This window comes from Haemaphysalis longicornis, unplaced genomic scaffold (genome assembly GCF_048455015.1).
Source record: "Haemaphysalis longicornis isolate Haplotype H1 unplaced genomic scaffold, Haemaphysalis longicornis Haplotype H1 scaffold_5, whole genome shotgun sequence".
Taxonomy (NCBI): domain Eukaryota; kingdom Metazoa; phylum Arthropoda; class Arachnida; order Ixodida; family Ixodidae; genus Haemaphysalis; species Haemaphysalis longicornis.
In genome coordinates, this window is record NW_027526385.1 from 11,066,426 (window position 1) to 11,080,675 (window position 14,250).

Below are 14,250 nucleotides of genomic sequence, written 5' to 3' on the forward strand. Positions count from 1 at the left end.
ATATTACGTGGTCTGACAAAAAATCCTGAAAAAAAAGTTCTGCACAAGATCGCTCATCGTTTACAATCGTCCGCCTCATTTGCTATGTAGCCACGCAACATTTTAATGTCGCAAGTATCCACTACAGCATACTACACACGCCGTCGTCTGTCACTGCAATGCCAGCCGCCTCTATCAACTGCATCTGACGCCAGCTTTATTTATTATAATTATCATGAAATTATCACCTGTAATCCTCATTGACTGACTGGCGGAAGAAGACGACATTGTTGCTCGGACTCGGAAAGCACGCAGACGCTGTTCTTAGCCCTACGGCCACTTCGTGGCAATAAAGCCACTGCTACCTCATGAGTGCAAAGATCTATCTTCTTATCAATAAGAATGCCCAGAACATAGGTCGTCAAAAATAACTTATTTCGCTGCCTACCGCCGTCAAACAGGGCATCGTCATTACACCTAGCATCTGAGCGATCATGAGCGGTCTTTTGTGTGTACACTTGAACTGCTTTTGGGAATTATAATGGGCCTTTATGTAAAACAAAAATTGTTATTCTCTGAAGCATTGTGCAGAAGCACCCACACTTGTGTGTGAGTGCAATGCCATGGAGAACATAGCCAAAAAATCAACTACAAAGTAATTATTAAAATACTGTATAATTACGAAAAAACGCCCACCGAAAGTACGGAGGTATCAAGTGAAAAATATACGGGATGACCGAGCTTTTGGATCAGGTGCAAAAAGCTACAAAAAGTGGCCGCACCGCCAACCCAAACTGCGGAAACATAAAGTAAAAAGGCCGGACAGGTTGTGCCTTTTTTGTTCAAAACGTAGACATGAGCGGTGTTCGCGGCCGCAAAGCGTTTTCGCGGAGGAAGCTCCCTAGGCTTTCGAAAGTGTCGAAGATAGCGCGACTTTCGCGGCGCGCGATCTTTGCAGTCTTTTAGTAAACTGAATATTATAGCCTTACAGGGGTGTGGGCGATGTTTCTAGGGAGTGCGTTATCTCGGAACTATACGGTAGCCTAAGGTTTAACAAAAGCTACACTTTAAAGCAGTTTCCCGAGGAAAATAATGCGAAACGTGTACTATACCTCGCTCAGGCCCAGTGTATCCTTAATGGCGACATTCTTGCACTTCAAGTCACCAGCACCTACAAAGTGGATAAAAAGCGCTAACAATCATATCCCTAAAGCGCGCCATTTGTCTCTAAAAAATGAGTTTATTAATGAAGATGTTTTTTTTTTGCATTGCGATTAAATGAAAGGCACGTGCAGAGAACAAAACACCCTGGCCTTACATTGAGCTGTACCAAATCCTGGTAAAAGGAAAGCCATGGTGACAGCACAGGCGGCGGTGATGATCCCTGCCCGCATGATCGGTGTTCCTGTGCAATGGACATAACACAGGACTTGAAACCATTGTATGTGCTTCTTGATGTTGCACCTGTGCATCTTTCAGAAACTTCGCAAAATTTTTCTCTGAACGTGACGTTTGTTCACACAAGGACTTCCCCTTATGCCATGAAATCAGGGGTACAGGCGTATGTGGAATAATATTTGTTTATACGAGCTGCAAAAGTAGCCACCCATTCAATAACAGTCCCGTCCGCCTTCTTCTTTCAGGAAAGCGGCTGTAAGATGTTTAAACATTCTGAAATAAATGTTTAACAATAAGCAGAAGCCATCAACGTTATATGGCAAAAATCGCAATAAAAGAGTGGAATTTCGTGTAATGGGCTTCAAAGGTACCTGACAATACAGTCTGGTGGCCGCCTTTTGCTGCTACGTTTTGAAAACTAGACATGCCGATCCCTACGGATTATGAACATCACACTTTTACAAGGGATCATTATGTATCTACCCTCAGCTAGGCGCACAGTACCACTCGACATTTATGGTTGGGGCCACACTTGCTTTAACTCTGCAGAGGCATTCAAATAGTGCTTTCCTGTCCGTCTGTAACAAATGCTGAAGCCCGGTTTTGTATACAAGATCCACGCCATTTTCTAAGAAAGTAGAACACTCAACGTTTCGCATCAATATCCATGGTTAGTTTCTATTGTATAGCAAGGTTCAATCATAATTTGGCAACACACGGTATTACCTGCAACCCATGTGTGTGGACTGAACAATGAACAATATTTGACTCCGCAGGAAGGAAATTACGCCTCCTCTGTGGTTTTATGAACTTTGTGGGCAAAAACAATCACGCTTTCGTATTGTCGCTGTTTTCGCAAAGCACATCGTGTGTACACACAATGTGGTTTGATGAGAGTTTGTCGTTGGTAGGAAGCTTTTGTAGTTTATCCACGACGCTCAACGATGTCTCAACATAGATTCCATGGGTAAGTGATGCAAAAAAGCGTGTCACAATTCCACTGCATTTTCGCCATTCTATATCATGCGCATATGCTCTAGAATATTTATTTTTTGTGCACAAGGTCGCGGGTTCGATTCCCGGCCGCGGCGGCCGCTTTTCTGATGGAGGCGAAAAGCAAAAACGCCCGTGTGTACGAGATTTCGGCGCACGTTAAAGATAACCAGGTGGTCAAAACTAATCCGGAACCCTCCACTACGGCACGCCTCATCGCCTGCGTTGCGTCGGCGCGTTAAACCCTATATCAATCAATTTACTTTTTGTTCCAGCAACTCACAACCTCACAGTTCTGAGCAAAAAACGTCAGCGTCTTGAAAGGCATCGCAGCATATTCTAAAACACTTCAAAGTTTCTCGAAAATTGGGCAGACGGCGACAAGCGCTACACTATGTCGCAGCGGAGCACACCGCGCCGAACAATGTTTAACACACTGCACACAGGCAACGCGGGGTCGCCACACGCGAAAGGCGCGCGAGCCGCCGATAGAACTGGTTCGCGAGTATTAGATGCAACGCATCTCTTTAACTCGCCTTGTCGTTGTCGCGGCGTAGTCCGCATCCCTCCCCCATTCTCCTCGCCGCGGCAGCTGCGCGCTCCGCCGCTCTCACCGCAGCGCCATCTGTGCGTCAGCGCGGTCAGCGCGCAGCTTGCGCTCGGCTGCGCTCGCTCCCGTCGCCGTGCCAGCTGTACGTTAGCGCGCAACTTGTGCTGGGTTAAAAATTTACACCATCTTCCCGCGAGGGGAATCATGCGGTAGATGCGACGCATCGGGGGTGAACATGCGGCGTCAATACGATACACAACAACAGCAATCCACACGCTGACATCACTAACACAACGGAAACGCACCGGCAACCCCCGATGCGTTGCATCTACCCCATGGTTCCCCTCGCGGGAAGATGGTGTAAATTTTTTTCCTCCTTTCCCCGGCTGCATGAGAAAAATCCTGTATAAACAATGCGCAGGTTTGCTCCCATCATTTCATTTTCGCGCGCTCAGCGTCTCGCTCGTCATCCATCAGAAACCTTCGCTACTGATAGAATTGTAAGAGCGCCGCCAGCCCTTCCTGTAGTTTAATGTGTAGCATTCTTCGCCGAGTACTCCCACAGCGGGAACAGTGTAACAACCCGAATCTCCCAAAAAAAATTTAGGAAGAAGTTTTAACTTCAATATTTATTATAGCGTGAATGGAATAATTGGTCGTACATAATATTTAAAAACCAAAAAACAAGAAAAATTGAAAAAGCAACTTTAACAAGAATGATCTGACAAAATCAGATATAAATCTCGTACATCTGCCAAAACAAAAGACGAAACGAACATAGTCTGCAATAAAATGTTCGAAATACGAAATAAAAAATAGCGAAAAAGGTCAAAGACATTGTAATGCCCTGCATTTACGCAAGAAATTCTCCGATTTGGCGGAAGTTCACATTTATTCGTTAAAATAGCGTAAATGAAGATAACTGGAAAAACAGAATTTCGAAAAATAAAAAATTAAAAAATAAAAATAAACAAAACTGATCTGACGAAATCAAAACTATGCTTCTTATATATCTCCCCCCAAAACCGAAGAATAAACAATAAAAATCCGCAAGAGAACGAAGGAAATACGCTTAAAAAATAGCGTAAACGGACCAACTCTCCACTACGTCTTGCATCTTCTAAAAAAAACATAATTGGCGAAGTTCTGCTGGTGGTGTCTGCAAAGGGAACGGGGATCGAGCCAGGTACTTATGTCTACCTTGGTCCACGTACCCTTAGTCTTTCTTTGTGAAAATAAAGAGTTTTTGTGAAGGAAACAAAGCCACTTCATCGCTACAATGCAATGAATTTACATTATTGACGAGAATAAATGTGAGCAAACTTAAAAAGAAAAAAATATTTCAACTTATTTCACTACTCATAGCTATATTTTTCTGTAAAGCGGCGTAAGAATGCTACGCATTAGTATATTATTCTCTGAATTTCTACAGATTTTCTCGCTTCAGAATATTGTTTTTCTACACTTGTTTTTCTTTCTCCCATCGCGAATATCAAGCACATATCTATTTTCAATTAAAAGAACACTGCAAATGCTGATTATGTACTGATGTTTTGCCTCAAATGTGTCTACAGTTTTCGTTTTGCTCAACAATGTTGACAAGTATGAAGCCGTGTACCATATTCGAAGAATTTTGCCTATAAAACCTCTCGTTTCAGAATGTTGTAATTTTTCAGGTGGCTAAATGGAGGGACTGACAGAAAGACCAAATTTTCAAAATTTATAAGAAACTCGAGAAACCCAGAGAATTCTCTACTAAGGCGTAGCATTCTTGCGCCGCTTGTCTAGATTGGAAATTCTTTCCCGCCAGGTTTGGTTATGCGTTGCGTTATTCTATTCTTCCAATCTTCTCTCGTCCTTAATTTTGGAAATCATAGGAATTTACACCATCACTGTGATTAAGGGCCTTTATTTGCCAATTATATATTTTTTTGCAAATGCAAGGCCTAGTGCAGGACTGATCCATTTTCCAGATTTTTTATTCGTGTTTTCTTTATTCTTTTCCAGGCTATATGCTTTAGTCTTAGTTATTGGAGATCTAGGAGAGGCATATATCTTTATTTCTGCAGTTAGTTCTGTAATTTTGCTCTTTTTCTCTTTTTGTATTTTAGGTTTATCAAAATTCCGCTCAACCAATTGTTTCTGTTTACACTGTTATAACGATTAGATGTGCAATTTCCGGCAGTTATGCATTTTTGTGGAAATGCAGAGCGTTACACAGTTGGATCGTTTTTGCTATTTTGTTCGCATTTGCAATGTTGTTGTTTTTTTGCTTTCCTAGTTTAGTCTTCGGCTTTTTAGGAAATGTAAAAGATGCATATGTTTTACTTCTTTGGTTAATTTCTGTAAATTTGCTGTCTTTTCAGTTTTTCGTGGTTTGTTTTTTTTTTTTTTTTTTAACCAAAATTCTGTCCGACCATATATCCGTACGGGCTATTATAAGAAATAAACGTTTTACTTCGGCCAATTATACATTTCTCGCAAAATGCAGGGCGTTACGCGGTCTTGGCTGGGGGAGTACATTGCAAAGAATGTTACGCAATTAAATATTTTACCAAGCTGACATGAAGTACAAAAGCGTATAAAGCATACTGCTAAGAATCATAATTCGCCACCGGTTATCCAGTTACATCATTTCATTCAAGAGATTTGGGGTTTTAGAGTATCCTCAGTCGTCTGTTGTCGGCAAACGGTGGGTTATTCCCTGAGAAATTCAACAATCTAGTGGCCAAGTAACACTGTTTATAAACGTTTTCACTCTTTCCTTCGCGCCTGGAAGCATTGCAAAATAGCTATCATCGACACAGATCAGCACTGCGTGATTTTCTCATCTCTGCAGATAGGCCTTCCAGTTTGTGTCTGCTTTACTTTAGGACTCGTGATTTTTCTTGTAAAGACTATAGAAGGCTTTTATTTCGCAATTGAAATTGATCCGACCAATGACCGTGGAACAGCTTGAGTGATGAACTCATACTGCAGCGAACTTTAACACAGAATGAAGAAGGAACCAACGAAACACCCGCATGTGCTTCGTCTGTGTGTTTCATCTTTTCCTTTGTCGTCCTGTGCTGAAGTTCGCTAGCAGTATGAATTCATTAGACCGCAACCAACTCGCCCAACTCTCGGATTTGATCGTCAGCTTCAGTGACATCGTTCCAGCGCAAAGAAGGCTCAGACCGATAGGGAGAGAAAAATATTTTGTATAAGCTTCCAAGTTATCTGACGAGCATGAAGCAGTAATAATTGGCTGACCTTCTTGTGACTCTCTATTCTACGCCTTGGATGCGCTTGTTTACTGCATTCTGAAAGCATTTTATGTTTAGAAAAAAAGTTTAAAAACATAATGTGTGTCCCTTTTAATCCTAAAATTGCAATTTTCCTGTTACAAGGCATGTTTCTTAACGTCAGGAAGGTAATTTAGAGGAGCGCCCCTGAAACGGAGAGTTAGTAAGTCCTCCTCATGCGGAATCCAAACGCCCTGATTCAAAAGTGAGTTTGTCGAGGCCATGAACAAGCGCTACGTTACCGTCGCCCTTCCAAGGTGGCGCAGTAAATCCCCTTCGCATACAAGATATTCCAGTGGACTTAGCTACGCCGGCCGCCGTACTCCCACACTTCTATTCCCCAGGCTAATTCTTCTACATTCTTTTCGGCGGCGGTATACATCGAATGACCGCCTACCAAGCGTTAAATTTTCCTTCTGAGTTTTAATATTTATATAAATATCTTATTTAGTATATGGTACCTTTGTGTCTTTTTAATGGTTACGTGATGGGGGTAATGTTTAAGGCAGAGTTTGATACCTGTTAAATGGCCTTTCTTACTTTAGTTTCGCCCATAAACATCGTATATGATCTGTGTGTATGTCCAAATTCCCCCTCTTTTATGCGCAGTTTTTTGTCAAATATAGTATATTTATGCACTCGCAATCATTGAACCGGTACGTGGTGCTTTGTGATTTTTTACCTAGTATAAATTTTATAAGTAAGTTTATTAGTAACATTAATGCAGGTGACAACATTTTTTGTTACTTTTTTGGTGTGTAATGGTAAATGTATTGTCAGAATGAAAGCCCCACATATCGTAACTCCATTGGGGCTTGTCCCCGACAGCAGGTCTTATGGCACAGGTTATTATTAGCGCGTAGGACCTCCTTTTTAAAGCGACGCTCTGGGTGCCAAGGTTCTATGCATTCTTTTCTGTGCGCGAGCAAAAAATGCCTTGCACTCACAGCAGACTTTATCGAAACTAAGTGCTCAGCAGAAACCGGGTGCGCCTTCTCTTATTAATGAGCTTAGTTATCACTAACACAATGATGCGATAACTGGACGCTAATAGAACCCGCCGCGGTGGCTCAGTGGCTAAGGCGTTGCGCTGCTGAGCACGCGGTCGCGGGTTCGATTCCCGGCCGCGGCGGCCGCTTTTCTGATGGAGGCGAAAAGCAAAAACGCCCGTGTGTACGAGATTTCGGCGCACGTTAAAGATCCCCAGGTGGTCAAAATTAATCCGGAGCCCTCCACTACGGCGCGCCTCATCGCCTGCGTTGCGTCGGCGCGTTAAACCCCACAATCAAAAATCAAAATGGACGCTAATAGAACTCTGTCATTACGACAAGTTTCATTTACGTGTTACTTATCATAGTGAGTTCACAATTAAGTTGTAAACGTTGCAGAATTCGCGTCTGCTACCTACACGGTCACCTACAGCAGCAGTATGGTTACAGAAAGCAGCTGTAACTCTACCTTTATGGAAACTTTCCCAACAAACATGGTATGATAACTAATGACCAAGATGAATGTATATTCACTCTGGGATTCATTTACTTGTCCTAATTACACAGTTCACAATGAATGAGTACAAAACTTAGTTCAAAACTCTGTGTCCACTCTATGCCATCTGCTAACATTGGTCATTCAGCTTCCCAAAGTAAAATGGCGGATGATTTTTTTGTAGTACATAGGGTACAAAAATGGGAAGGATGCGAGATTCACTAAGAAATAGTGTCACTTCCAACCTGCCGGCTACAAAACCTCCTTTGAAAATAAACTAGACCTGAAATCCAAATTTATGGTCTACCATGCAAAGCGAAACATCTTGGAGTTTCTGGAAGTCTATAAGAAGTATTCGAATCAGTTAAAATCATATGGTAGTCCTTGTTTCACAATAATCACCGTTTACCCAGTGCACCTGGCATATCAGCTTGATCAAAAAAAAATTTAACTGGTCAGTGATCAAGAACACCGTTTCCTTCAAAGCAACAATGCGGTCAGGGCAGGCCCCTCAGCAAGACAGGCATAAGATTCAAAACTTATACTTGCCGACTGATTTCGACTGCTCACAAAACCTCGAGTAGGTCACCAAATGCCGATGGCAGGTGTGATGGCTTATAAAGCATAGGTTTTCTTTCGGAACATTCCATTTTTTTCTTCGCTTGAATAGTCGGTGTCCTTTCCCACATTTTCTTAGTGCGCGCTCAAAGGTTATAGAGTTTTGAACTGTGCGTATGCTAAGGGCACTAAAATGCTCTTACAGGTGTTTAGCAGTAAAAGAAAGACTCAAACAGCCGCTCTTTTTTTCTCTTCTGCTCTTTAAGTTTTCCCACCAACAGGATAAGTTTTGTCAGGATGAAGTCTGTTTATCCTAGAATATTGTCACGGGACGGGCCGGGCAATCGCCGTGGCGCCATGGCACACCACCCACGACGACGACGAGGAAGAATCTGTGTGCGCTCTGGGCGCAGCCAGCCCAGGCTCAGTTATGGCCGCATACAAACAGTTCATCGCATTGTGCAAATACATCGCTTCATCGCTACATGGTTCGTGTCATCTGCCGCCATGTTACAATACAGTGGAAGAGCGTTGTGAGCAGGTTTATTTTCCTGAAACATGGCCCGCAAGGCCGTTCACATTTCGACAATGCCCTCGATGTTTCCCCTTTCGCACAGGACAGATGCGTACAGTCAAACCGATTACAACGAACCCGGCCAGCGAATTATGCCATATATCAAAACAAAAACAAATCAATTACGAAAACACACGCGAAACATATTCGTTATAACGAAGTTCACATCGGATATATCGAACTCAGCGATCCTACAATTCCCGCCGAAATGCATGGTCTCACAAAAGTAATTGAGATGTTGATTGGCCGTGGTTGAGACGTTGAGCCTCACATGGAGCGGCGTGACACCCGACCCTTTCCGTAACTGAAGCGTAGTGGAAAGCCAGGCTAGTTAAAAATGGCTCGTGACTGCAAACTTGCACAACAAAACGGGACCATGGAATTCATTTGGCGATTTCCTGAGTATCGTCAAGGGCCAGGTTGTCGTCACTGTGAGCCCCTCTGACGCAGACACCGTCGCCGATGTCATGGCAGCTGCTATTGCTGAAAGCACCAAAGAGGCAGAGGATGCTGCGAGTGAAAGCCGTCCAATGCTTAATTAAGCGCCGTCGGCAGTTGATATGCTCAGACGTTATTGCTTCGATATTGAAGGACACGGACTGAAGTGCTGTGCTAGTTGACGCCGCCAAAATAAAAGTGAAGACAGGAATCTCCTCTTTTTTGCGAAGTAGGCAGTTGAGGCGGAAAGTAACCAGCCTTATTGCTTGCAATAAAAGGATTATTTTGTGTATTGTATGTAACGACATACTTCATTGTGTTGGTTTCCGCTTGCGGGGATGGGGGTGTCCCGCGTATTGGGAACTCAAAACAATAAATTCGTCATTGTCGTATTTCGCTATATAGAACTATTGGATATATCAAACTAACTGCGGCGCATACTACAGTTCAAAGAACAAAGACAAGGACGCCGACCACAAGTCAGTTCAGTTTAAAGGAAATTAACGTTTCGGCACCACACACAGAAGCATTGGTCACAATCAAATCTTGAAGGGAAATGATCGCCTTAGTGATCATAACGATCACAAATGATCACAACGCTGTGCAGGCAACTTGCATAGGTTGGCGGCAGGCTTGCGGAGTTGCGATTCAGCGTGTGTTCCATCGTCTGTATGTGAAGTGATTCTAGTAACAGGCGAGGCTTTTGATGGGGCTTTTGATGTAATTTTAAATATATACCTTTTCCGCCACTCCTCATGAGTCATAATGTAGAGGAAAATGAATGAGCCTACAGAGAGGAACCTTTTACGTTGCTATATTACTTCGTGGTACTCTATGAGCGCATTTGATTCTTATATATTATACTTGCCGGTTGGGTACCCAGATATAAAATCCTGGGGAAACAAGTAAACACGCCCACCTTTATGGCTCACTGGCTGAAGCGTTGTGCTGCTGAGCTGGAAGGAATGAGCCCTATACCCCCCAAGGCGACAGTTTTGTGTGTGTGTGTGTGTAGTAGCGATAAACAAAAACGGTTCGTGGAGATTTCGTAGCACGTTAGATTCTCACAGGTGGTCAACGCTAACTGCCCTTCACTATGACGCGCCTCATCGCCCAGGTGTAGATCGTACGCGTAAAGCCTGAAAATGTCCGCCTGGAAACAAGCAAACTTCTGAAATAGTGTCCATTCAGCTGAAGCAATGACTGTGTTCACGTAAGGTGGCCGTAAAAATAGCTAGCGCCCTAGTATTACTGTACTCTAGAAATTGTATGCCAGATCATTTCCAGGAAAGGTTTTTGATGAGTGCGTCTGTTACATTTTTGTAACGGTTATCTCTTCCAGCATATAAATTGGTCTGACTCATGAACATCCTATACGTTTTGTTTTACCAAAGTACCACCCATGCAAGAAATATTTGCCAGCAAACATACTGCGTAGTTTTTAGTTACTTCTAGTAACTCAAAATTTCAACTTGTGACTTGAGAAATAGAGCACCCAGGCATGAGTGGATCAAACATCCTACAGGCCACGCCATAAACAAAAATGCTGAATATAAAGGGACGATTTATACTTTCCAGTGGTAATCCAGCGTTCCTGCTTTCCAAGTAATCAACGGCAAAAGCGTTTGATATGTTCACGTACGCATTTCTGTCATGGTACAAATCAATGTCGTGTCCGTGTTAGCTCGACCTCAATAGTCCACACGTTTGCTTTCATGGATGCTTCCAGCGTCTGTGGCACATGCGCTCTGTAAAATCGAACGTGGGTACGCGGGTCGTCTGGAGCACCATCTGTCCAGGACAACCTTAAGGTAGTGCTCGCGGAAACTTCATGTGGCATGTGCGTCGGATCGCTTGAAGTATCTTGGGTGAATTCCCGTACTTAGCACGCTCGATGCACATTATGACCCTTGCTCGCGTAGCTTTCCTTTTTTCTTCCATTTCTGATCAGTTGTTAGTTGGTCGCGGGCCTCGGGGGAACCATTAGGGTACTTGCCAGTGCACATCGTAGGGTCACCCAGTTCCGCCGTTTTCGCGGACTTTGTTTACACGATGACATTTTTAAATGGACTTTCTTCGTGTTGTACATTAGACAAACAACTACCATTTGGACTTGTGTTGTTCCGATGGCGACATCCATCCAGTTCCATGGGTTAATCGGAGGTACCTTTGAGATATCTAAATTTCTGATCTGGTTCTCCGTGGCTTTCAGGTGTGCGTAACCCTTCACTTGGTGATTCGTTGCGCGATAATTTTCTCGTCGCCCAGAAAAAACCAGTCAAACCAGACGACCCTTCATGTGCCCCCACTGCTTTCCCGTTGCTCGAATGACTCGCCATCTCTGTTGACGATAATTGGAGCGCTTCATTGTTTGAGTGTCTACAATCGTGAAAGCTATAGTCAAGTCATCTGATTGAACAACAGACACGGCGGGTGTCGCTTTAATAATTGACTAATTATTTCCTTGTTTGAAATAAGAAAGAGAGAGAGAGAACTTTATTGGTCATCTTTTTTGGGCGTAATCACTCGAAACATAGGTTCCGGGTGTGGGGAGCGCCTTGGCACACCTTCTGGCCTAGAGGGTGTTGCCCGGAGCCCCTCGCCGTGAGCTCCCTTCCCTTGCCCTCCTCGCCTGCCGTTCGGCTACGGGGCCGCAAGACTTGGGAGAGGCGGGTGCCCGAGTGATGGCGCGAGGGAACGTGTAGGAGCGGGCGGTGCCGTGGTGGTGAAGAAGAACCGCGCGCGGAGACTCGGACTCGGGACGGACAGTGTGTTTCTGGTGATGGTGTGCGTGTGTGTATGCCCGGACGGGCGACAGCGCGTTGGAAGATGTAAGTAAAGAGTTCTTTCACGCAACCGCAGTGTGCCTCATTCCTTGGCATGCCGTAGGGAGCAGGGTGGGCGCTCTGTCAAACGGCGGCTTTTCGCCAGCTGGACGACCGTAACTTATACTTCGGAAACACAGCTGAGCAGCGCGGCCTCCCACTGCTTGTCGTAATTACTGATGCGAAATCCAGAATTGGTGGGCTGGGGTGTGAGATTCCAGGCCCAAACCATGTGCATCAATGAAGCGGCTCATAGTCTGCACCATTCGCATGTGACTTTGTATTTTTGGGGGGTACTTTCGATGCCAGAGGGTGAGGTGTGGGACCGTTATGTCTCCAGCCCACGCCTCGCTACTTTTTGTACTCTTGTAAGCGAAGCAACCAGCATCCCACGAGACGTCAGCTCCAGGGTTCCCCAGAGGAGTGTGCTCAGCCCATTCCTCTTCAACCTCAACCTGGCTCCACTCCCGCAATGCATCCCGGCTGGGCTTCCGTGTTCAGTGAGGATGGCGGACCATACCGACGACATCGCGATCTAGGCACACGGACCAACGAGACTACTGTCCATGGTGAAGGCCTGCCTCGAGAGGGTTATGTAGGCAGTCGCCGCCTTCCTGACAAGCCGTGGCCTGCAGCTGTCCGAGTCGAAAACGCAGGCCTTCGCCTTCCACCCGAATAGCTGCAGGGCACGCAAGGCGACACCGCCGCTCACCTTGAACGGCCAGTCCCTTCCGTGGTGCACCAGTGCCAAGAATCTGAGGCTCCTGGTCGACTGCCAGTTGTCCTGGCTACCTGCGGTAAGGCGTTCCGGCAACGCACAATGAGGGTCCACCAGGGCGTGCGTAGGTTGCTCGTGAGTGCCCAGGGCTGCACACACACCGTGGTCCTGAGGGTGTTCCACGGGATGGCGTCATCCACCGTTCTTTATGCTCAGCCTCTGGTGAACTGAAGCCGCGCTGTTGGGAGAAGCTGGAGGCGGATCAGCGTCGGGGTATCCGCCTTTGACTCGGCCTTCCGACCACATCTCCAGTGGCGGGCGATGACGTACACGAAGGCAGGCTTCTGGCCTATCCAGATCCCGGCCCTGCAGGTGGGGCTCCACCATATCACCGCCAGCAGGTCACACCGGATGGCGCGGGACTCCTCCCGCGCTACTGCAGCCGGCCCAACTCACGAATGGGCATGCTGCTAAGTACCTACGAAAGCCATATCGCGTTCCAGAAGCGGCCCTACCTGCAGCCATCACCCCCAGGCGAGGGGCAGGCTCTACGCATCGCCACCACATTTCCGGGGGTCCGTAGCGAGAGGCCCACTCCACTCCAGGCTATCTACCAAGAGGTGGCCGCCTTGCTGCAGGACGACGCTGCCGGACTTCTGCAGGTGTACACGGATGGCTCCGTGCAACAGTCGACGGCACAGCCGGAGCCGCCTTCACGGCCCTGGAACTTGGCAACAGCCAGGTGTGCAGCCTCCCCTTCCCGGCCTCATCCACCCACGCAGAGGTGGCTGGACCCCACTTGGCCGAGGATCTTCTACAGCAGGGGACCCACGTCCGCGGGGCCATCATCCTGACTGACTCCCGTCTGCCCTCCTCCATCTGCGAGCTGCGGACCAGCCAGCCAGCTCCAGCGGCTACGTAGAGCGGTCACTGGCGGCCAAGCTTCATGCGTTGGAGGCCAAGGCATGTTCACTGCGACTTCACCGGCTGCCATCACACGTGGACATCATGGGCAACGACGTTGCAGACGCCCTGGGAAAGGGCGCTGCTCGCCAATCAGGGGTACCAGCCTCCCGCGATTTGGCGTCATCCGACACTCAAGGACTATCCTGGCCCGAGTAATGCAGGCCCAGCATCCAGATTCCCAAGTGGTCAGTGGTCACGCCCCAAGGGTCCCGCCCGTACGCGTCAGCAGAGACGCCCGGTTACTCCTGCTTCGCCTGCGGCTTAATTGCTGCAACATTGAAGCCCGCCTGCACCACCAGGGCCGCCGGGCGTCCCCCACCTGCGCCGACTACCCAGAGCCCGAGACGCTCGAGCACTTATTGTGATCTTGCCGCCAGCACGAAACCGCGAGGGAGAAACTCTGGGCCGCACTCCAACGACTCGATGCACCAAGCCACAAGCTGAAAGACTTTCTCCTCCCCACGGAACCGGACGCCTTCCGA

General features: G+C 46.5%; 1 protein-coding gene across 1 annotated transcript in view; it reads right to left on the reverse strand.

The window, feature by feature from the left end:
- Positions 1-8,281, reverse strand: part of LOC144138991 (uncharacterized) — a 31,947-nt gene extending 23,666 nt beyond the window's left edge. The window contains exons 1-3 of the mRNA XM_077671492.1: positions 8,239-8,281; positions 1,298-1,384; positions 1,092-1,150 (exon numbers count right to left, since the gene is read on the reverse strand). Of these exons, the coding sequence (XP_077527618.1) occupies positions 1,092-1,150; positions 1,298-1,373 (135 nt within the window). The 5' untranslated portion in view covers positions 1,374-1,384; positions 8,239-8,281. The remainder of the gene's footprint in view (positions 1-1,091; positions 1,151-1,297; positions 1,385-8,238) is intronic.
- Positions 8,282-14,250: the final 5,969 nt, after the last annotated feature.